We start from the raw sequence: 26,025 nt of genomic DNA on the forward strand, positions 1-26,025 counted from the left end.
GCCTGGAATGGAGCTTCCCTGAGAGTCAGTCAAATGCAGAAAATACACTTTTACAGCCTGGCACTTTTACTTCCTGCAGTATATATGACTCTGACATCGTGCAGAATCATTACTCTGGCTAGGCAGTAACACAGATTAATGCTGCCTCACTTTCAGTGCCAGAATCTTATTCTGAATGTCATGATATTTTTCACAGGAACTCCACAGTTTCATGCAATTCAGCAAACATGACTGCAGGCCTGTTATGTGCCAAGTACAGTGGTAGGAGCTAGAGATACTGATCTGAATCCCACAGCTTCCTTGCCTGCAAGAGCTCACAGTCAGAAACCTCAGACAGATAATTACAACATGCAGCGATAACATTTGTGGCCAAGGGTAGTACAAGGTGCTGAGAGAGACTTAAGGAGGCACCAAATTCAGCCTTGGAGACCTCAGATAGCAGACAGTATGTTGTGATGTAGGATAGAAGTCATATGTGCAGAAGGAGGGGAGAAGGGGCTTTTAAAGCAAAGGATCTTGGAATTAAAAATAGAAGTCTTACCAGACTGTATACTATTTACCTAGAGGTATGTGTCAAGTGCTGAGCTAACTACTAGTAGGTGGGCTGTTAAACCCACTTCAAAGTATTTAAATGACTTGCTCATGGTCACTTAGCCAGTATGTGGTAGAGACAGGTTCAGAGAAGGTAAATTATTGGCCTATACAGTAAGTAAGTGATAAAACTAGGGCTAAAACACATGGTTTTTGGCTTCCAAGAGTTTTTAATCCATTATTTCATTCAGTCCTTACCACAGTTTTGTGCAGAGCTGCTGTGAACTGCTTTGCACACTTGCAGAATCTGAATGGGAACAAAAAAGATTTTGTTGAATACTTATTTGTGTGTGTTAGGATCTTTTAAGAAGTCATAGCCTCTGAACTCTTCTACTGGAGTAAAGTGATCTTAATATTCCCAAAAAGTCTAAGGTTTCCACATTTTAATGATTCTTACATTTTATCTTAAAAATCATGTGAATTTTATATTGTACTGTATACTATGAGAGGTGAAGAGATTTTTCAAAGGGCTATTTATACCACTTATGTGAGCCAGGATTTGTACTTCTTGATGGTTTTTGTCCCTACCCATGCTCAGGTCTGTAATTTCTTTTTCTGGTCCCAGGTCTCAATGCCCCTGCATTTCACCTCTCTGTTCCCTAATCCTTTATTCAACCACAATGTGGGAAGTTCTTCCCCTTTAATACTTTTTTAAAAGTTGATCCTACTTCCTCAGTGAAAAGTAAAATAGTTCACATCTTCAGGGGCCACTTCAATTACCCCCTCTTTAAAAGGAAGCCCTCTTGGTAACTTCTCAGTTAAAACTACTTGAGTTAAAAAAAAAAAAAAAAAAAAAAAAAAAAAAAAACTACACAATATTGGAGCTCATGACAAATCACTAACTGAATTTCTCCCCTGCTTTCACTTCCACCACTTCATTACCTTTTCTTTCTTTCTTTTTTCCTTAACAATTTTTTGGGAGGGCATCTGTGCTTTTCTGTACAACACACTGACCAATCTGAATGGACCCATCTTTATTTTCTGAAGTTTTCATTCTAAGAATAATAGACAGTTTTTGTTCGTTTTTCAAATATGAGGTTATAGTATAAAAACAATTTTTTCATGTAACATATAAAACTCATGAAGATTTCTGACACGTTCCTTGAATACCAAGCTAAGAAATCTAGTCTTATCGCAAATACAATGAGGAACATTAAATTATTAGAAGGATAGAGCAAATTTAATTTTAGAATGATCAGTCTTGCAGGCAGCGAGGAAGCTAGACTGGAGTAAAAGAGATTAGAAGCAGTGAGTTTAGAGAGAGGTCAATGCTACATGAAATATTTTTGAGAGAGCAGTCTGTTATTGAAGATAGGGCAGGAAGCAGGTTTTGGATCTCTAAATGCCTAGAAGATGACTTGGCTGGGGGAGGGCAGGAGCTGAAAAGGGAAAGAAGCTTAGTGGAAAGGAAGGGGCTGAATCCTGAAGTCAAATGTGAGCTCCTGTTTCTGTGGACCCCCATTTCTGGAGGTGTTGATCCTCAGGTCCTCCCCACAATAGCTGGTTTCTGGGGTGACAGGAAAATGCATGGGAATTACTGGTGCTCTTGTTTAAATCATCTCCAGTCTATGCCGTTAAAGACTGACTTTTCCCCAAATAGCTATCTTGCACAAAACACAGAAAGCAAAACAGAACACATAATCAGTGACTGTTCTCTTCCACCACGCAGAACCCCACACATTGAACCAGCCCCTGAGCTCCCAGAACACCACGTCCCGTTTCATTCTGGGAGGCAGTTGTGATGCAGTCGTGACCGAAATGAAAAGTCCATTTTTAACCATAGCCTCATGATTACCCATCCATATGAAGAAGGAAAAATTCTCTATGCACAATTCCTAGAACCCAAAAACAGAAAAAGAGAGGGCTTTGAGAAAAATTATGGGGGCAGTGCATGAGCATTGTTTGTGCATATGTGTCTATTAGGAAAGAGGGGGCAGAAACTAAAAACCTCTTTGGTGGCCAATTCAGTTGAACCCTATTACTCAGCTTGGCAACAGGTAATAAGCAAAGCTTTATTGAGTGTTATCTATTGGTCAGGTGCTAAGCTAGCCCTTGAGAAGAGGGAAGTACAGAGGACATGGCCCTTGCCCTCAGGAGCTCACACAACCAATGGAGAGGATGCAGGAGCGAGCAGGCCTTGGAAATACAATATGATGGGGCCAGGCTCAAGATCCCACCCAGCAATGAGAAAGTCCTCAAAAAGAGGTGGCATGTGAGTGGAGAGCCAAATAGCAAGCAAAGTAGGTTGGAGATGGGCTTGTTATTCCAAGTATAGGGAACAACTTGTGAAAACATGGCCAGTTTAGGAACTCAAAGTAGTTCATTGTAGCTGGAGCTCAGAGTCTAAGAGGACTGTGATGGAAAGCTGGAGCCAGGTCATGGAAGTCCTTCAAGGGCTGCTAACAGGTTAGACTTTATCCAATGAAAGCCCTGATGAATTTGAAGACATGCATTCTAGAAAGTTCACTCTAGTGGCAATGTGAAGGATAAACTGGAGAAGGCACACTTGCAGAAACTGAATGGGAACAAAAAAGGCATCTATCAATACCCTGGCTGGTTACAAGGTATTGGTTAGAATTAGACCAGTTAAGTGGTTGTTAAAAAAGGTTAATTGCCAGAGAGTGAGAAGTGCAAAGAGAGCCTGATGCAGCAAAGACCTGGGCCCAGCTCTCAGATATCTAGTTCTCAACCAGCATGTTCCCCATTCAACCCATTGCCACAAATTTAGAGTGATACTTCCTTTTTCTGTCTGCATTCCCCCTCTTCTCAGGCCCCTGGTGGTTGATATGAACCCACTGGTTTAAATCACCCACTGGTTTAAATAACATGTTTAGGATAACACAAGCTTAAAAGTTATGGAATCAGGATTCATCCTTTGTGTGATTTTGTGCTTTCTGTGACTTCAGTCAAACAGGATTCAGCTATGGAAAAAAAAAAAGTAGTATTCTTTCAGGTTTGATGTTGCCTGAAGAGTCCCAGAGATTCAGAAGCCTTCATCTGTACCAGTAGGCTACAGGCGCTGGGTTTTTCAAACTTCATTCTTGTAACGAAATAGCCAAGTTGTATCCTATTGGCATCTTGTTAGTTATTGCCACCTTCACTGACAAGGAAAGGATTAAAAGCAAAACTACAGCAGTAAGATCAAACATGTTATTTATGACAATAAATATATTTTGTACTTTTCAACTTCAAAATAAAGACAACCAAGGACAAAAAGATAACAAAATTTTGCACAAGATTAAAATGTACTGCATTTGTTATTTAAAAATACAATCTCATTAAATAGAGTGATAAAGATGACAAGGAAATAGAACAAAATATTAATGATGGTTCTCCTTTAGGTGTAAAATTTTATTAATTTTTACTTTTACTCTAAATTTTCTATAAATGTGAGACAAAAATAAGTATTGTTATTTCATAATTACATAATTGATTTTTTATTTTTACTCTAAATTTTCTGTAAATTTGAGACAAAATAAGTATGTGTTATTTAATAATTACAAAAATTTTGAACATAGATACTTAGGACAACTACAGCTTTCACTGAAGATAACTGAATCTATAAAAGGTCCAGAATTCCTGGGTGAGGTTTCTAATTAGCCCTACTTTTAGTACTTCCATCCTCCAGGGAGTCAAGGTAACCATAGGTGGGGTAACATTGTACTAACAAAACAGAGTTCACTGGATGCTTGTGGAATAATGGATGCTTCTGGGGCTAGGATAATTGTAGATAATCCCATAAGCTTCCATTGTAGATTCTCTGGCAATCTCTGGATAATATGAATTTATAGATTACTCCTATTGAGCTTAAAACCCCAATTCACCATGGCCTTTTAGGGGTTATGCTCAGCCTTCATCACAAAGTAGTTAATCCCAGAAATGGGTTTCTTCTGAATGTCCTTGTTTACCACTTTTACCTAGGAAGGCTGGATGTAGTCCTCGCAACCAGCCAGGTATTGATAGATACCTCATTAATCCAGCATGGCATACTCAACATCCTTCCAGGATCCCATGAAATATCACACAGGTACACATACACTCATGCCCATCTGTCTAGGTATGGAATTTATTTGCCACAAAGAGGAATGTCCTATCCCCATCCATATGCAAGTGTTCAGGTGCACACACACACACACACACACACACACACAACCACAAACACACACATGATGGCTCTTCTTCCTTAGATGTAGTATTTGATCAGCTAGTGGCTCAACAGTTAGCAGCCACCTTTCTCACTGACTTTATTTTCTCTAGCTAGTACGTCATATCCTACTTTCCAGGAAGTTAATGTATCACCTTCATGGAAGAGGTTCTTACCTCTATTAGTTGCTAACTAATTATAATAATTTTATAATTCTTGATAGGGAAGATGCCCCTCACTGTATATAAGTGATTGTACATTATTGGTGAAACTCCGTAAGTCATGTGCCCTATGTTTACAAATGCCATAGTAATCTCAGTGATTATGCCAGATAAATTAGTTATAAAATTTTGAAATATCTTGGGAGGAATTATTTGACTTTTCCAATTTATTGGCTAAAAATCTGTTGCAGAGTCGTTCTGGAATATACACTTTTGTTTCATTTGCATACAGAACACACATTGCCGCATTTAAAACAATAGCCTACACTTACCTGCTTGTGCCACTAGGTGGTGCACACATATGTTAGTGAACTGCAAGTTAAATGAGTTTGTCAAGGGGTTAGATTTAATTCATCAGCACAGGGGTGGTACAGATAGTGGAAGCTGTAGAAGTCCTGGAGAGATGGTGATACTATAGGCAAGAGTAAAGAAAGAAAGCTGTCTCAGAGAACATGGATAGACTGTGTGGCTGGCTGCAGAAATGGCAGGAGCAAAACCGAAAGGCAAGAGACCTCAAAGATGTGCCCAAGGAAAAGTCTTGGAGGGAGGAACATGCCTACATTCCATGCTGATTTGTTCCTACTTAACAGGATCATTGCAGAGGGAATAACAGAATACTTAAATCATTTAAGCTATATGACGTTAAACATTTCTTTAAGGCCTTTGTTCTGAGCACTGGAGGCATAGAGATGATATGAAATAAATTACTGTCATCAAGTAAAGACCTAGTAAGAAAGGCAGACAAGAAAATAGACAATTAAGACAGAACAGAATACAAAAGATGGGTTTCACAATATCCACTGGAAGAACAAATTATGAAATACTCATTCTTCTCTGAGGAAGGGAAAGAAGAGAGTTAGGTTGGAGTTGGTACACAGAGTAGACTTCACTTGACAGTGAGGGGGGCCTCAGGGCAGAACAGCATAAGCAAAGGCATTGAGGCTTAAAGGATGTTGTGGATTTGGGGATTAGTTCAGTTGAGCTTAGCAAATACTCACTGAAAGCTACCCAGTAAACAGGGATATGTGATTGAGAAGGCCCCCAAAGGTCACAAAGACTGATGTAACAAAGGTGAATAATAGATTTCCTGGCCCCTTAAGATGTTCCTTGTGTAGTGAGAAAGATTCACATAACATAGAAAATTGCAATGTGACAATACAGCTTAAATGTGGTCCTTTTAAATTCTGCTTTTGTTCTTAGAACCCCAATGGTCTAGCCCCAGGGGTTCTCAGAGGACTCTATACCAGAAGAGGGAGCTCACAAGCACACTACCTAGTTGCATCATTTGATTCTGAGTCTCTAATGGTATTTCAGCTTCACTTGCCCATTTTAGAGTTGTGAAGTTTAAGACCAGATATAGACCGCAAGTTGTACAAAGCCATACAGAGAAACCAGGACTCATGCCCAGGTGTATCTGACTCCTCCCAGATTTTCTTCCTGTTTTTTTTTTTTTTTTTAAATATTGGACCCTGTGCACAGTCAACATTTAACAATAGTTCTTAACTGACACTTTTCAGACAAATCAACCTCCTTTACCAATTGTGATCAACAGAAAGTTAAGCCTGTGGAAAAAGAAGGCCACAATATCCCTCATGCATAAGGAAAGTGACAAGCAACACAGGTTGGCCTTGGCAAAGATAGCTTGAGCCACTTTTCCCACTGCTCTGGTTCCGTTTTGGAGGGGAGGCTGTCTGGCTGCAGCATTCCTTCTAGCCAGTACGTGTGTGTGTTTCATTTCAGCTGGAGAATTTGTGCTCACTGAATAGATCAGTGATATCTCAGAATTACATGTTTGCTTGAAAATGTCAACCAGAATGAGTTATGAGCTAGAAGGAAAACAGGGTTGTGTGCTTTAGAAAGCCCCAAAAGGTTGCAGGCCTGCTTTCAGAAGGTCCATGAGAAGTCAGAATAAAAGAGTAGAGAGATCTTAAAGAGGTCAAAGTTAAATGGAGAAGGAGGGTGACCCAAAGTCAGGAGACTTGAGACCAGATTCCATGAGAAAAAGAGAGATTCAGGGAATCTTAAACCTGGAGAGACAAGATACAGATCACCTCCAGACCTCTAAACTATTGCCATGGGAAACAGTGATGTCATCAGGAAGCAGTGCTTCACCCTGTTCTAACCAATAACAAGTAGTGAATTCCTATCAAGAAAAGGAATGAAACAAAAATAGTCTATATAATTGTTGGGGATTTTGCAGAGGGGACTCCTTCCCTGGAGGAAGGTCCAAGTCAATGACCTCTGAGCTCTAAGTATCCATAATTCTATGAAAAGCAAAGAAGCATCTTATAGAAACAAAGGGTCAGATGTTCTATAAGAGAAACAAAATCAATAGTAAGTAGATTTTCTTTATTGAGAACCCATTAAGTGTCAGACATAATGCTAGATTATTTATGTGCATTGTCATATCTTGGATTTCAGTGATAGTATTAGAGCTAACTGAATTCTTATTCTGGCCCTTCCTTTTAATGAAGGTGTGGTCTTGGCCAAGTAACTTCTCTTCCCTGAATGCCATGTCCTTCCTCTGTACAATACTTACCCTGTAGAACTGTCAAGTGTCTGAAAAGAAATGTTATATCAAAATACCTATGTATGTGGCCTTTAGTTGGTTCTCAAAAATGTTGCTGCCTTCCTTTTTTGCTTAAGTTGAATTTCAGGAAACTATTCTAGGAGAAAGGCAAGATAAAGAGGGAAATGGTGGTAAGGTAAGATGTGTAGTAAGGCAATCACTGGATGAAATACCTGGTGATCCAAAGCTCCTGCAATTTGAAGCCTAGATTAGTGGTTCTCAAAGTGGAGTTCATTTGGGTGCTTTTAAGAAAAGAAAAATGTAGATTTTTCAGTACTATTTATGAAATATCAAGTTTAGGAAAGACAAACAGGTCAGCATGAAGACTGCAGCTTAAAAAGTCCTGAATAGAGTCTTCAAAGGATCTGCTCACCACTGCCCCATCAGGAGCCTCCTATACCCACTTCTTTGCACTCAGGCTCTCATGACATCTATCACAGAGCTTCACAGTAGGTGTACTGTGACAGAGAACAAGCCTTCTGAGATATCGATCACCTCAGCCCTTGAAGTAACCAAGGCCAGTTGCCTCCAAACAAAAGCAGCATCATGCATATGGCCTAGTGTGCTCCACCAATATTAATTTGTATGATGTTGTATGCTACAAAGGGATGAGGATTCAGTTAGAAAAGGAATGAGCATATCACCATTAATTGAAATTGTTATAGCATTGTTGAGCAATAAACCAGCCCAGAAGTATCTTGGTTAGAAAGTAGTTATAAATAACACCACCACCCAAGGCAAAGAGTATTTCCAGTTTATCAAACACTCAAGCAATGCAACTGGTGTGAGCAAGAGAACTCTGAGTTTGCCTGATACAGAGGAGTGAGCTTGAGCTAGGAGACTGAATAAGACCATTTTTGTGGCCCTAAATAAGCCACATTTCTCTCAGATCTCGTTTTTTCTTTAATATAGTATAGGTTTGACTGGGAGACCTTTAAGGCCCTCTCAGCTCTGACCATCTATGCTTCCAAGGACAGGTAAAAGGCTGTCCCTTCCCCCTTGACTCTAGGATGCAAGGCCGCTGGTCAGATTTATGCATCAGCACCATGTGTGCAAAATTGACACTGCCCTGTGTGTCCAGATATGTTTTGTACATCCTCCCTGAATTTCTATGCACAAGTTTGGCTCTGGCTCAAATCAGTACTCTTACAATGTGTTTTCTTTTACAGCAACAGCGGCAGCTTGACCTCTTGACAATAACCAGCCCCGGTAAGTAGGAGCAACTGACTGTTCTGCCACTGTTTCTCCCCATTTCCCAGATTGATGCCTTGCTGCTTATCCAAATGCAATTCCTGCCTTTGACTCCCTGGATGAACAGCACAACTTTTGCACCATGCATGATACTCCTCTTCCCCTGCTCCAGGGATACTTTTGTCCATCCTAGGTCTGTGCTGTTCCCTTCTGACTCTGAAGATGCAGGGCTGATACTCTGGATGTTACTGCATACTCTAGAGTCAAGTTTTCCCAAAATCATTCATTGGATTCAAGTGTCAAAGATGTGTCCTTTCTCCTAACAAATAAGTTTTAAAATCATGAGGAATAGGGAAGCTGCCTGACAGGTATCAGGGAATGAAGGAAGGATGGATCATGAGGAAGATCCAGTCTAATAAAGTGATCAGATTTTGTTAACTGTGCTGAGAGTCAAGATGACTTTGGTCTCTCCCCTTTAGAAGGAGAAAAGACAAGTCCCCCAACAAAGCTGTAGAGATGGGGTTACAATTTTTTTCCCCTTAGACCTGACATATAGCCTAGGCAGAGGCTGAGCAGGTTAGTTTTGTCAGAGAAGTATTTTACTGTGATTTGGGTACTGGAGCAAACTTGTAACTGGAGAACAAGAAATATGATTCTCTCTTGGGACCAAGGAGTGAGCATTCTTGCGGGTTCCTCTTCATCCACAAGGTGATAACTGTCCTGGTGACTACCTGATGTGCTAGGTATTAACACTTTGGTTACTGAACTGTGGTAGATGGGGTTCTGGGGGAAGGAGCCAGATGTGGAGCAGAGTGGCCATATGACAGGGTTGGGGGTCACTTCAAAAATGACTAATTACCAATAAATATAATAGTGTTTCAATATTTTAATTACCAGCACAGCTGAACTATGTCAGCCCTGCCTCCCACCAAATTTGACATGCTGTATCTAAGGACCAGGTGGTCACTTACAAAGAGATTGAGAAAGTGTTCTTTGCAGGCGCTATCCTAGCACAAAGGCTGGTTTTCTGCTGTATGTAAGGGTACAGGACAGTGACTGCAAATATAAGGTAAATCTACTCAGTTCAGGTGGTCTTGATATATTTCCATCTAATTGAGTTCTTTGACATAGAGACTTTAAGAATAAATATGAAAATTATTTGAAACACATTTACTCTGCCTCACAGAATTATATATATTTGATATATATTATTAACATTTATATAAATTCCAAATCACATACTGACATAACTGGAGTGTCTCTTTAATATGACCTACCAATTCCTCCTCACTGAAGTGCTGGTTAGGGATTATTTTTGTCCTGTCCTGTATTCCACTACGGCACTGTCCAGGTTACCTGCTCCCACATCCCAGTGTCATGTGGCCACACCCTGAGCATTCCATGCTAGATTTTTCTGCTCCTAATTGCTACTGCACAAATTCAAGCAGAGTAGTTGTGAGTCCCAGTGCACTCCTTTTAGACAGCTATGGGATTGCAAAATGCTCAGCACTGCCAGAGTTTGAGTGGTTTATAATTATCCATCCTTTTAGTTGAGAAAAGAATATCTTCTGGGTCAGTGCTTCCCAAAAGGTATGTTGTGGCACATTGGTGTTCTGCAAAAGGGTTACACTTCTGTGCTATTGTGAGATATTGATCCACTCAGCTCTCAGGGGCACAAGTAGACCTGGGGCAGCTGGAGCCCCTCAAGGTGATAGCTCTACTCCTATGGTTTCAGACAAATATTATCATGGGTGCTTCAAAGGTTAGGAAGCACCATTAGACCATCTATTATCTGGATGACTCTATTTCATGTCAAAAGCATTTTCATTAACTGTCTCTCACTATCAGATTCACTCCAGTTCCCCCATATTACCAGAAGCTATAGCAGCTAGCAGTGAGCTTGCTACCTCTCTGGGGCTATCAATAGGAGGTACTGGTTTATCTATATTTCTCACCAGACCATCATTAACACAGTACTGCAGTCTGAGGCAGCCATTCCTCATGGACTAGGAGGCTTCTGAAATTCTGATTGGAAATGTGGAAGCTTTAACAGTCAGTGTAGTATTTTCTTTAAAATTTGTTTATTGAAAATAATTTCAAATGTTCAGAAACACTAGAAACATAATGATCAGCCATTTACCACCCCTTCCCAGCAATGTGGCTTTACCATGGCAGCATTGTGCCATCTCTGCTAGAGTCCCTTTTTAAAACAAAATTATAGATATAGTTGAGACTTTCTAGTACTTTTCCCTGATTGCATTTCTCTCCCTACACCCTGCAGGTAATCACTGTCATGTACTCAACATTTATTTATATCTATGTATTAAAATATAACCAGTATTGTTTTGCAAATTCCTAAAAATGACATCAAGCTAAAAATGTCTTTCTGTGGCTTTTCCCCTATGCATTACTATATTGTAGAGATTTATGCACATTGATATATCTGGCTCTGGTTCATGAGTGAATACTAGGGTTATAGAAGAGACCAATCGTTCAGGATGGTTCAACATTACTTCTGGTTCCTGAGTCTCTGTTCCTCATTTCCCTAGGCCTGTGATGCACAGCAGCTCTCCACAGAGTTATGCAGCAACCTTTTTTTCTAGGCTTTTTTCATGACCAGGAGATTCTTGTTCTAAGCAGAAGCTTTTCTCTGATGGCCCCCTCCTATAGAGTGTTTTTAGTCTGTCTCATCAATAGTAATTGCTATATAATATTCCCTATATGGTTGGATGATAATTTGTTTATTGATTTTATTAATCATAATTTAATTATTTATGGCTTTCCTCAATTGCAAACAATGCTACTGAGAGCATTTTTGTGAAAGTCTCCTTGTATGTATCAGTATATCTCTAGGGCATATGATAGGAGAGAAATTACTAATTATATACATCTTCAAATTCATTGCATAATGGTCAGATTTTCTCTAAAATAGTTGGTATATTTACACTTCCAACAGCAGAGTATCAGAATTTCTATATCCCTGAATCCTCAACACTTAGAATTGTTGGACTTATGAATTTTACCAGTTGGGATTATAACGTGAAATGATATTATTATTATTTTCCTAATTACTAGTGGGGTTGAGTATCTTTTCTATATATTTATTGGTTGCTGAGGTTTCTTCTGTGAATTGACTTTTCAGACCCTTTGTGTATATTCTATTGGTTTGCTTCTTTTTTATTGATTTGTAGTTTATTATTCTGAATATCAATACTTTACCTCTTACATGCACTGCTAATACCCTCTCCTAGAGTGTGGCTGGTATTTTTAATTTTTGTTTATGATGTATTTTGGTAAGTGAAAGGTCATTTATCATTTTAATATTGTTGAATTCATCAATCTCTTGTTTTACGTGTTTTGCTTTTTTGACTTAAGAAACTCTTCCTAACCTGGAAATAATATTCTTCTACATTCACTTCTAAAGTTTTGGCAAGTTTTGTGTCATATTAGGACCTTTATTTCATTCCATTTAGGACTGACATTTGTATATCATATGAGTTAGGAATTTAATTATTTTAAATTTACATATGAATAACCCATTGTCTCAGCATCATACAGAAACTAGTCCATCCCTTTCTCCACCTATCAGCAATTATACTTCTGTCACATCCATTTCCTATGTGTGGAATCCATTCCTGGGCTCTCTCCACTGGTATGCCATTGACCTACCAGTCAGACTCTTCATGGACCATAAAACTTCTTCATAATAAATTCCAATTTTAATATTGTCTTTATAATTAACAGGAAGATATCTTTCCCCTTTCCCTTGTATTCTTATCTTTTAAAAGCAACAATTTTATATTTTAAAAATAATATTTCTTAAATATAATAGAATAATCTCTATATTGTGACAAACGAATTCATTCTATTTAACTGACATATTTGGGTGTATTTCTGAAACCATATTTATGCTGTTTATCATTCATTTTTGTAATTGTGTTCTTTTGCCCTGCCTTTTTAAGTATTGTTTTAGTTTTACATATTGCCTGCCTTTTAAACTTCCTCTGCAGATTTGGATGCTATAAATTTTACTTCTAGCCTTTAGCTGATTACCTTTGAATATACACTTTAATTATACATTTTCTTACAAAGTCTACAGTTATTTCTGCCAACCGAAAAACAAATAGCTCCATATTTGCTGATGGGAAGCAGGCTTTTACCACCACGTTGAACACTGGTTTATCACCACCTAGTTGTTCTTGTGTAGACTTTTAAGTTCGAATTTTTTTAAAAAAATGAAAAATAATGTGTTATTATAAGCTAATTGTCTTTTCCTACACAGTTTATGAGTTTTTGTGTTTTCTGATTTCTTGTAACTCAAGCCTTTTCTATGAAATCTTACTAAAGTACTACACCAATACCTATTTTAGTGAGAATCTCTGGGTAATCTTCTTAATTTGTGTATGTCCTTATTTTGGCTTGTCTCTGGAATGCCAGTTTGGCTAGGTGTAAGTTCTAATTTGAGGAGGGCTTTCCTTTGAACTTTTTCATTGTCTCTTATATCCATATTTGTATGAGAAGTCTGCCATTATGTAATTGTGTTAGGGAAACTATGTTTTTCTTAAGTAGGTTTCAAGATTATGTTTAATCTTAATGTTCTGCCTTTTCACTTTCATAAGCCTGGGTGTAAATTTATTTTCATTTATACTGTTTGGTACTCTGAATATAATTGCCACCTAAGAATCTTATGTTTGGGGAAATTATTGGCAAATCATCTTTTTAAATATTGCCTTTCCCACATTTCCTTTGATTCTTTGCTTTGATAATTCCAATTAGACAAATGTTAGATTCTGTCAAGCAATTTTCCATGTTATTAACTGATTTTTAATAACTTTTGTTCATTTTGTCTTACTGCACTGATTCTGGGTTTTTCCCAAGTAACTTGCCTGCACAGATTGACTTTTTTGACCATGTCTACTCTAGATTTTTTCTGTCTTTTTCAATATTTCAATCACTATATATTTTTCATTTCCAAGATTTCTAATTTTGTTCATATCCACCTGTTCTTGTTTTATTTCTGCCTATTCTGTTTCATAATTTCTGTTCTGTTTGAATGTCTTCATTTGTTTCTTTGAACATCCTCAATATGCTTATTTTAAAATCTTTGTTCCATAAAACAAGTTTCATCTGGAGGGAACTCAACTTCTAATTGTTGATTTTGTTTAGTGTGATTTTTAGCTTTCAATTTCTTCTTGTGTTTTGAAATTTTAATTTGTAGGATGACTTTGAAAAGGAAGTTTTCTCCCTTTCTACTCCCAAACCCCAATATCTCCCTTTGTGGTGGTTTTGCAATCATCTCTACCCACATCTTCACTTTAGGACCTGGTGAATACTGGGGTTATAGAAGAGACCAAAAGTTCGGGATGGTTCAACATTATTTATGGTTCCTGAGTCTCTGTTCCTCATTTCCCTAGGCCTGTGATGCACAGGAGCTCTCCACAGAGTTATGCAGCAACCTTTTTTTCTAGGCTTTTTTCATGACAAGGAGATTCTTGCCCTAAGCAGAAGATTGTCTCTGATGGCCCCCTCCTATAGAGTACTTTTAGTCAGGAGGCAGACTTTCAGCTGTTACTGCCTGCTTCTGCATCTAGATCCCACCAAGCCAGGAGCCTTGGAACCACTTACCCTTCTGAGTCTTTGTACATTTTGGCAACATGGAGATAAATATTTCACAATGGAGCCCAACTGTCTATTTTCATTTCTCTTTCTTCTATTATCCAATATCACCCTTTGGTGAGAATAAATGGGTTTATGGGTGCATAATCTTATTTTGTCATTTGACCAAGAAGTTCATAATCTTATTTTGTCATTTGACCAAGGCAATATTTAAAAAAAAGAAGTTTTCTTCTTTAGGAACATATTTTCTCCTATAAGCTCCTCAATAGGAGGGAAGCAGAAAATGGAAGTTTTTGTTTCCTGTCCAAGTACAACCCTTACCACCAGATTAAGGGGAAAGTCTTGTTAATTTTTTTTTTGCACATGTCTACACAAATATATAGGTAATGTAAAACTGAAATTGGAATGATACTTTACAAACTCTTATTTGAAAATAGCATGAATATTTTCCCGTGTTATTAAATTTTTTCAAGAGGTTATGGTACATAGCTAAAATCATTTGCTTATATATTTTAATTCTCCTAGTGTTGCATATTAATTGTTTCCAGTTATTTACTTATATCTAATACCACAGCAAATATTATTGTATAAAGATTGGTGTATGCATCTCTATTTCTTTAGGAAAACTTCCTAGAATGAGAATTACCAAAGAAAATGTATACATCGTTCACTAGGCATGACCCGAAGTAATAATGACATCAAAATTGCAGAAGCCCCCCAAAAAGGTTTTCGCACTCTTGGTACATGTCCCTCATGGGCCGTAATCAGCTCTGCTCTACGTCATCTTTTCTTTGGCACTCAGGTTGACCAAGCATCCCCTATTTTGCAACACTGCTTGGAATCTTGGTTGGATTGCCTTAGAAGATTTTAGTGGGAGTGCTTTATTTTGTAGGCAATGCCAGAGATATTGGTAGGGGAGCAGGGGAATGAGACAGGAAAAGAAAGACAGCAGACTGCTCTTTGTTACCAGAGGACAACTGGTACTTAATTCTTCTGGAGAAGTCTTGGAGTCAGTGTGAAAAATAAGTCTCAGGCTTATCTTTTTGAAGCCCAGAAGAGTAGGAGTTAGGGTAAAAGTGTTAATTCTGATATTTCCAAGCTCAACATATGGACATGAAAAGTTTCCAGGGCTCATAGGAAGCCCTCAGGATGGATTTGCAGGTATTAGCAATTGGAAATTATTCACCATGTGTAGAAACACTAGATTTCAGGGGAATATGTGGGATTGCAAGGAGATACTGATAGCACTTGCCTTGTTGGTTATCATGACAGAGGGAGAAAGGAGTGAAGATGAGCCATGTATCTCCTCTTAAAACACTTAGAAGAGGTCACATCTGTCCAAATTTCCTCAATCAAAGCAAGTCATGTGGCCACTCCTAAATGCAGTAGAGATATATATTCTTCCCATAGGGAAGGTCACGATAGTGAGGACAACTAGAATATTTGGCAATGACCAATAGATTTCATCCAACTTCTGGAAGATTTTAACATTCCCATCAATAAGTTAAAGTACTGGTCATAGCTTCTTTTCATATTAACTTTATTGAGATATGATTCACATGCCATAGAATATTACATTTTATTATATGTAATAAAAGGCATAATTTAGTGGTTTTCAGTATATTCTCACAGTTGTGTATCTGTCACCACTCTCCAGTTTCTGAACATTATCATCACCCCAAGTAAAAACTCCATATCAGTACGTGTTCACTCTCCATTTGTCCTTTCTACAAGCCATTGGCAACAAGTAACCTAATGTCTCTATAAATTTGCCTATTTTGGATATTTTATATAAATGGCATCATATCATGTATAGCATTATTTTGTGACTGGCTTTTTCATATAAGAGAATGTTTTCTAGATTCACCATGTCATAGCATGTATCAATACTCCATTCCTTTTTAAAAAATGTTTTTTAGTTATAGATGGCTGCAATATTTTTATTTATTCATTTGTTTGTTTTTATGTTGTGCTGAGGATCAAACCTAGTGCCTCCATATGTGCTAGTCAAGCACTCTATCACTGAGCTACAACCCAGTCCCTCTATTCCTTTTTATTGCCAAATAATATTCCATTCTGTGGATATAACATACTTTATTTATTCATTCATCTCTTAATGAACATTTGGGTTGTTTTCATTTGAAGAATCTGCTATGAACATTTGTGTCACAGTTTTTGTGTGGGCATGTTTTCAGTTCTACTGGATATATACCCAGGAATGGAATTTTTGATCATATGTTAAACTTTAGGATAAGCATTTTGAGTAATTGTCAAATTGTCAAAATAGTTGCATCATTTTGTTATTTGTTTGTTTATTTATTTATATCAGGGATTGAGCTCAGGATCACTTAACCACTGAGACACATCAACAGATCTTTTTTTATGTTTTATTTTGAGACAAGGTCTCACTAAGTCCTTAGGTCCTCACTAAAATGGTAGGGTCTCACTAAATTACTGGCCATCTTCCTGCTTCAGCCTCCTGAGTTGCTTGGATTATAGGCATGTGCCACCACACCCAGCAGTTGTACCATTTTACATACATTCCCATCAACAATATAGAACAGTTCAATTTCTCATCTCCGACACTTTTTATTATCCATCTTTCTTATAATAGCAATCCTAGTAGGCTTAAAGTAGTATCTCATTGTGATTTTCATTTTCATTTTCCTGATGTCTAATAATGCTGCATATCTTCTCGTGTGCATATGAGCCAGTTGTATATCTTCTTTGGAGAAATATCTATTCAAATTATTTAATTCTTTCCCTTTACCCATTTTATCTGGATACTATTTGTACTTATATTATTAAGTTGTAAGAGTTTGTATGTGTTTATTCTGGATATGATGTTATATTTATGATTTGCAACTATTTTCTCATATTCTGAGGGTGTCTCCTTACTTTCTTCATGATGTCCTTTGAAGCAAAATATTTTCATAAAGAAATATTTTTAACAAAAATTACAAAATATTTTTATTTTTGATAAAGACCAATTTATCTATTTTTCTTTTTACTGCTTATACTTTTTGTGTCATTTTTAAGAAGCTATTGCCCAATTGCCAAGCCCAAAGTCACAAAGATGTTCTCCTGTTTTCTTCTAAGAGTTTTATATCTTTTGCTCTTACATTTAGGTGTTAGATTCATTTTGAGTTAATGTTTTGATATGATGTGAGGTAAGAGTCCAGATTCACTCTTTTGGTGTAGTTATCATTTTCCCAGCACTATTTGTTGAAAAAAAAACCCTATTATTTGCCTATTGAATTATTTTATCACCATTGTCATATGATCGCAGCTTTTTGATGGTAATAGCTTTTTGATACACTAAAAGGACAACCTTTAGGAAGTATCTGCTCAGAGGCAAATCTATGTTAGGCCCTTTTTGTAGTATATTTTTCACATAGTTCTCTCTACTATATCATAACACAGGTCTTGTCTTTTCTGTCTTGCATACAAAGTTGCCATGAGATTAGATGATTTGTCTACAATAACACAATTAATAAGTGATTGAGTCATGATTCAAGTCCAGATCTGTCTGATTCTAAATCCTTTGCCTTTTTCACTTCTAAATAAAAAAATTATTTCATTATGTAATTATCCCTTAGAGCCTTATTTCCCAGATAGAATTCCAACTGACCCACTTTGCTAGGGACAAGGAAAGCCTAGAATATTATAGACATCTTAGTCACTTTGGCTTTTCCACTAACTAGGCTGTCTTGAAGAGAAAAAATGATTTTCTAATATATCAGAGAAATCTCTCAAATAATCTTAGCTAGATTAGTTTCTGATTTCAAATATCCACAAAATTACTTTTTTCCATTTTATATTTGTTAAAACAATACTGATGATAAATGGTGTTGGACTGATCCTGCTGACTATCACATTGCAACTTTGGGCTTTGTCTCCAATAAAAATCTCTCATGGAATATACTCAGCCCCTTGGAGACTAAAGCACCAAGACAGAAAGGCCATTCTGCAGGACCATTTTCAGAACCAACAGGGGACCTATGGAGTCACTTTGGGAGGATAGGGGATTTGCACAGAAGAAATGGTCCAAAAAATGCAAGCATATCATTAAAAACAGCTTTAAAACATCTTTAGAGAAGAAAAATAAATTACTCCTAATCCAACAGCTTTAGCACAATACAAAACCTTGTTCTATTTATACATTTTTCTTTTCAGTTCTAGTCTATATGCAGAAACATATTTACATAATTGCAATCACAGTAAGTTTTTATATACATCTTTTTTCACTTAACATTATTTCATAAACAATCTCCATCTTGCTATGTAGTTTACATACTTACCATTTTTTTATAACCACTTTCTTTATTAAAAAATTGTGCATGCCCATGGTGCAAATTTTGAGAAACAGAAGTTTAAAGCTGAAAATATCAGTTATCTCCCAGAAGTAACAGCTACTTAATATTTTATACATTTACTTCTTTGCCTTTTTCTATGCATGTATAATTTTGTTTTACATAGTTGAGATCATATAGAATATAAAATTTTATTCTGACTTTTCACTTAATATTACAACAGAGATACTTTCCCATGCCAATAATGTTGAATATTTAACTTGATTCTAGTTTCTAGTCTTATGAATAATTTCTCAACTATGTATGTGTTTTTGTCTAGATTCTAGGTTATTGTCCTAACAGATTACTAAGAATAGAATTGCTAGATGCAAAAGCATTTTATAAGCATTTCAAAACATACTTATTTTTAAAGATTCTAGTATCTTCTATCTTTTATATGTAGCCTGCACAAAAAAGTGCTAATGTTGTACATTGTGTTATGTGCAGATATTTTATTCTTAGAAATAACTCTACCATAAAATTATTTGTGGAAAAAATAGCTTTTTACTTCTTTTGCATAAGTTTTTGATACTGGTTATTTTATAAACAGTATTATTAGATCAAAGAATATTAATACATTTAAGGAATTATTGAGCCTTAATACCAACTCATTTTCCAGAAAGCTTATATAAATTTATAGTCCTAACTCTATCCCTCAACCTCCATCTCTCATGTCAACAATGAAAAATTTCAGCATTGAGTGTTACTCAGAATATTTATTAAATTTGAATAACAAACTCCAGAATCTGAAAAACATATAAAGGCAGGAGAAGTGTGATTTTTCTTGTGATCCCTGGGGGACAAAATGTATAATGTGTTCCTAGGGTATTAGTCTTGGGAAACCTACTGTCCCAGGACTCAGCTGAGAGGGTTAATGAGAAGGACTCAGGAGTTTCATTTAGGAACATACACATGGATAGGCTGAGCTCTGGGAAGGCATGACACCCTAAAGCACAATAGCTGACCAGCATGAGGAAGGTCAAGAAAGAACTGGCAAGACCTCACCCATTAGGTCAAATTCAGGTTCCAGGCCTAAAGAAACTATAAGACACAAAAGCTAAAATTAAGGCACAGTGACAATGTAAATAGAATTCTTCAATCCAAACCAAAATTGGCTTAAGCAAAAACAGTCAGTTCATTGGTTCATATAATGAATAATCAAAAAATAATGCTGAGATTTTGTAACATCTTGATAATAAGGGTCAATAGACGTGGACCAATTTTCTTCTTCTCTTAACTTTCTCAGTGTTGACTCTATTCCCAGGCCACATGTGGTCTCACAATGACTGAAGCAGCTGCTAACTTTATGTTCTCCTAAATTCTAGGCCAGTAGGAAAAAGCCAGGGAATCTTATTCAGAAGTCCCAGCAGAGTATCTATGGCTTCTCATTTTCTGATTGAGTCATTATGAATCCACCTTTGAATATCCATGTCCAGGGAAATCTATTGTGCCGATTAGCCAAGAGTTGGATCATAAACACCACTTCTGAAAATGGAGGATTAAATTAAAGCTTGGTATTATTTGGAAATAACCCAAGATCAAATGAAATTTTTCAATAACCACCTCTGTGTCCAAGGTAAGCCAACTATGTGAATTATAAAGTCTAAAAGCAGAACTTACATGGATCTGTTCTGCTGTGTCCTTTGCATACTTTCTATACAAAAGGCTAGATATGTCAGGGGCTCCATGGCCAGAATCTCCTGGTGGTGACATCATCAGGTAGAGGTAATATAATATTTTCAACTCACAGAAGCGCCTTTCAGGTTAAAGCCAGACACGGAGTCACTGGGCCATGGGGACTAGGATCTATATTTATGGAATATAGAGCAGGATGCCAGCCTTAGCGAGGAGTCAAGAGAGTATTAACATTTGGGAATCAGATAGATCTGGGTTCCAGACTTGGTTCTGCTACTTCATGGATCCATATCCTTATTGAAGTTATTTAACTTCTTTGGGGCTTAGATTTCCATCAAATATAGATGGTAGCACCTATTTAATAGGGATAAAAAGAACATAAAGTCAGGTAATCATGATGATAAAGCCTCTAGCTATTAATATAGCATGAAAATGCCATTAACATTATAGACCAGAACAAAAGCTCTGATAACACTAGGCCTTCTTCATAATGGGGTTTGGGAGAAAGATGAGAGCTGATCTGGCCTTAGCTGGAAGAACACTGGTTCATAGTGGTTCAAGGGCTAGCAGCCTAAACCTGCAGACTAAAAGGTCTGGGCAGTATGAATCTGTCTCTATGCTCATGGGGCATCAGGCTTATCTTTCATATGTGTCATAGTCTGAAGCAATGGAGTGATAGTCACTACAGCTAAGCCATGAAGTAGACAGACCTCATGAGAATTTGAAGGGCAAAGGAGAAAACTATAAATTTGGTAATTATAATTGAGTTGTAGTAAATGCATACATTATGCTTTTGAATCCTACCTCTTCTACCTATGGTTTGACTTTGGGGAAAGCCTATTAACTTTTCAGTGCCTTACTTCTATTTTACCATTTATAAAAGAGCAGACAATAACAATACTTCTTAGAGCTTGTGATGTGATGTATGTAAAGTGGCTAATGTGATGTAGTAAAGTGCATGACCCACAGTAGATTTGAAATAAGCAGTTGTTACCATGACCACGTCACTGCATTACAGATTATCCAAAATTTTAGCAGTTTCAAACAATAATAAAAGTTTATTATCTCAGAGTTCTTGGAGGTCAGGCATCTAGTAGCAGCTTAGATGGGTGTTTTTGGTTCAGGGTCTTTCATGAGGTTGCAGCTAAAATGTCAGCCAAGATTATTTGAAGGATTGAGTGGGGCTGGAGAATCATCTGATTTGAGATGATTTACTCATATGGATGGCAAGTTGGTGGTAGCTTTTGGCAGGATACTTCTGTTCCTTGCCACTAAGACTTCCCTGTAGGGCTGCTTGAGTCACAACATGGCAGTGACTTTCTTCAGAGTGACTAATTCAAGAAGAAACTAAATAAATGCTGTGATATCGTTATGATCCATCCTTGGAAGTTGTAGTCTATTGTTTCTATAATATACTATTAGCTACATAAACCAACCTATTGTCAGTGGAATGGGACTTCTTAAGAATGTGAGTACCAGGAAGTGAGAATCATCCAGGGGATATCAGGTAGACTTACTTCACTTCTAAGATGGTGGTGATGATGATGATGGTGATGGTTTTATCTCTTGATTTCCTTCAAACCTACTTACCTTTTCTCATTCCTCCAGGGATCCTCCCCTTACTCCTAGGATACATAAGTAATGGCCTAGATTTTGAGATTGGCACCAGTTTGAGAATGTTTTTAAGAATTATCTATTCATCATTTCTTCTATAAATAAATAGCTAATTTGTCCATCTGTGTCTTATTATCCTAACAGACAAAACTGTAAGGGCCTTTACCTTGTCATAAAAACAAGAATTTTTTTTGGAGGGGGCATTTTTAATTTGCTAAACTAAGAAAAATAAGATTTTCTCAATCAGGAAAATAAGTTTATTCCCTAATACCTACCTCCTAGTTTATATCACAGCCCTTTGCACACTTAGAAAATGGGTGTAGGGCCTCTACTGAATTTAGGCAAAGTGTGATCTAAGTACATGTACTTGAAATTCCTAGAGATCAGGGAACCAATGATATGTCATAGGGTGGTGTACATCATTCAAACTCAGGTCTTAAACATCATCAAAGAATGTGGTGAGGCTAGAAAAACATAGGAGTTTGTTCTTGACAAGATTTACTGACCTCTCATCACCAGTGCTTACTCAGTACTATCAGGGACAGAAAATTAGAGTCTCTATGATGAAAAAGAAGAAGAAAAATAACTTCTAGAATCCAATGGAATCTTTGAAACCATGCAGACCAGGATTCAACCCCATGTATTCCATTTGCTCTTCATATGATTTTGGATAAATAGCTTCGGGTCTTCCATCCCTGACATTGTAGGGTTGTTGTGAGTATTAAATGAGATAAAAGCATGTATCTGATGCATATTTGAACATCGAAGATGCTCATGTTTTTATGGAAGTCCTTCTCTGAGGATGGTTACCACAGTTGCCTATTACTTATTTAATTTTTTTTTTCAACAGAGTAGCTCCATTCTATTAGTTCATTCTCTGAAATGTCAGTTGGGTCTATTTTGGGCACTTTAAGTAGAATTTTCTCTCCTTTAAGTGGTTGCTGAATAATTTTCTTAAAAACATGAGATACATCTTGCAAGAACATGAAAAACATAAAAGAGGATCAGCTTATCCCAACTGAGATCCATTCTTGTATACAGATCATTTTCCTTCTGGGGAAAAAAAAAAAGATTTTACAGAAGACTGGCTTGTTAAAGAAGAGTTTTTAATTGTACTGGTCATTACTACGTGCTGAGCTTAGAAATCCAGTGATAGGTGTCCTATAAAATCTTTTCATTTGTTATCAAAGAAACAATATTTAACCAGGTTTTTTCTTGTTGTTGTGCCATTTAGTCCACTACAGCCCAGAGAGGGGCTGCTGGAAGAGTATTCTGTCTATGGGTAGGGTTTGTGCTACCAAAGATAAATACCAAAAAGCTCGTTTGAAGGAATTATATAGTGATTGAATCAGAAAAGAAAGTGCAGCATGATTGTCAGTCCAGATGCAGCAGATGAATAGTTTGGAACACTGAAGGTCAAGGCCAGGAGTGAAGGTCAGGACAAACAAAAGAGAGGCAGCTAGAGAGCAGTGCTACTCACAGCACTGTGCACAGCCACCAGTAGATAAACTGTCCAGGAGATAAGTACAGAAACTGAGAGAGAAAGCACCTAGAAACTCTATAGTCATTCGACATTGCTGGAGCATTCATGTTCCTGACCAAAGGACATTTCCAGACAATCAGCTTATGACAAACTGGAAATAGAGAAGCACGGTATAGATGAATTCAAGAAACATTAGCCAACATATTCATCCAGATCCTAGTGAAATCCTAATATATGCTTGCATCAGTGCTTTAGGCTTATCCCAAAAATGACAAAGGCTGAATTTAACTACAAGGCCTGACACATAGTGGGGGCTTAGATATGAACTTACTAAGAAAGCCATTTACCTCTTAGTCAGCTATCTACTTGAGTAAGTCTTTCGAAGGGTGACCCATTTCATCAGTCTGTAGTCTGAAGTACTGTTCCCGCCTTCTTCATTACTCTCCCTTCCACATCTGGCTATTCTAGGTGGGCTGAGCCTTTGCAGAAGCTGGGGTTCCCCTCCCAGCCCACCTGGCTTCTAAGTGGTGTTTGGTAAAGCTTAAACAACCTCATGTAGGGTGGTTGAAAAAGTGATCTCCATTTCTTTTGAGTAAGAAGAAAGAAAAAAACGGCAATGCCACCTTCCCTCTACTTGCTCATTAGGATTCTGGGTTACAGCAGTGTTGCCTGGCTGCTCTAATTGGATCTGTGCGCACACAGGCCTGTGCGGCTCCATTGAACGCTGACATTTCTAACTAACTGACCTTTTCAGGACCACTGGTACTCCCATAATGAGTGTGCAGCAGCATTGTATGGACACAATACAGCAGACTTCACAGCACCCAAAGAATGCAGGATTGAAAACTATTCAGAATTCCCAATCTCGAGTTAGCAAAATGAGAAAATTGGGTCCCAACATTCATCAGCATGTTATTGTGCAGATATCGATTTCAATGCCCTTTCATTTTGCTCAGAAAAAAAAGTTGTATTATAGAGGTCTAAATTAACTTTTGTTCTGTTATTTTTCCCCTGTACCTATAAAAAGGTCAAATGCATTCATAAGACTGAGATAGATTTATTGGATATAAGCACTGAGATAGCAATCAACCTTCAAATAACCTTTAAGGAGACATCGACTCTTCCATGAACAATAATTGATGTACTCATTAGGACTGAAATTCTTCAGGAATCACTTAAAGGAGAACAGTTATAGGGCCAGTGGCAAAAATATTTCATTTAGAACAATGAGATAATGCTCAGATATTTGAAATTGTTGTGGTCCACTCAGTGTCACTGGGACAGTAAGAGGACTTCAAAAGAAAACTCAAAAGATAGGAAAGGGGGGCAGTGATTGTCATGTTACTCACCAGCAACAACGAAGTCTGGGCCTGGACATGAAAGGATGTGACTTCTAAGTATCCTATGGGTCCATAGCAGAAAATTAGAATCTCTTTTTCCATATAAATGCAGAGGTACAATTTATCAGGGCCACTTTCTTTTCTCTGAGAAGGAAAGTATGGAGCAAGAGGTAGCTACAAGTGGCAACTCTTCTGATGAGACAATGCCACAGTGAGTGTGTATGGCTCTAATGTCCCTCTGAGAATTATATGCTTTTCCATTAATGTGTTCCAGTGTTGGAATCAGGTCACTCAGTACTACATTTTATAAGCATTTATGGGCCGACTCTGTGCAGTTCTATGCTTGGTACTGACAAGGATCTAAAAGGTTATTTAATTATATTTCAATTGAATTAAACTCAATTTAGGTCTATAAATATTTCTTAAATATTTGTTTCTCAAACGTTTAAACATTTGTATTCAGAAGAAGGTATGAAGAAACTAATCAGATGCAGTGTCTATCCCCAATGCATTCATAGCCCAAGGCTCTCTGCACTCACTCTAAAGATGAGAGAACAAAGTAAAATTAAGGGTCTCACTCATACAAAACTCTTCACTGTACTAGGTTCTATATGTTTTAAAACTGTCTAAATCCTAGTTACCATCCTGTAATTATAAATATTATTACCCAGTTTTGAAAAGGAGGAAGATAAGATTTAGACAGGCTATGTGATTAACTCAGGATACCTTGGATATGTTAGTGGCTGAGCATACTGATTCCAAAGTCTGAGCTTTTTTGCCTCTTTCCTTTGTGGAGGGTTCCTTTTTAACCTTGATTTTATCTACTCACACATTGTAGAGAATGTTCTGGTAAAGTAAGTCTTTACTGGGTACCTGGAATGTGGAAAAGGATAACTATATTTTGTACCAAGAAAGTCACAGCACTATTAAGGCTGGGTAATTCTTTAGGGATTCTCAAAAGAAAACGGTTGTAGAACATTGTATCTAATTCTGGAGTGACAAATAAAGGACATGGGGACTGCCAATCACTTATCTCACAAATCTGTGGCATTTCTATCTCATCATGAATTCTTTCCTGCTCAGCCTGGATTCAGATTCAAACCCTCTGTTACATGATACTCTAGCCAGTCATTATTTTAACACATATCTGTATGTGAGATGAAACCAATTTACCACACCTGAACTATCTGGTTTCATTTTGCATATGAAGTAAGTGGGTCCAGAGAAAGAGCAGGCATGCCTAAGACTAAAGTAAATGAGTGGTACTTA

The 26,025-nt window shown here is 37.3% G+C and overlaps 1 protein-coding gene across 1 annotated transcript in view; it reads left to right on the plus strand.

Annotated features, from left to right (window-relative positions):
* Positions 1 to 26,025, plus strand: part of Agbl4 (AGBL carboxypeptidase 4) — a 1,194,123-nt gene that overhangs the window by 869,596 nt on the left and 298,502 nt on the right. Inside the window, exon 6 of the mRNA XM_076862591.1 lies at positions 8,695 to 8,734. Within this exon, the coding sequence (XP_076718706.1) occupies positions 8,695 to 8,734 (40 nt within the window). The remainder of the gene's footprint in view (positions 1 to 8,694; positions 8,735 to 26,025) is intronic.

The sequence above is a fragment of the Callospermophilus lateralis genome, chromosome 7 (assembly GCF_048772815.1).
Source record: "Callospermophilus lateralis isolate mCalLat2 chromosome 7, mCalLat2.hap1, whole genome shotgun sequence".
Classification (NCBI taxonomy): Eukaryota; Metazoa; Chordata; class Mammalia; order Rodentia; family Sciuridae; genus Callospermophilus; species Callospermophilus lateralis.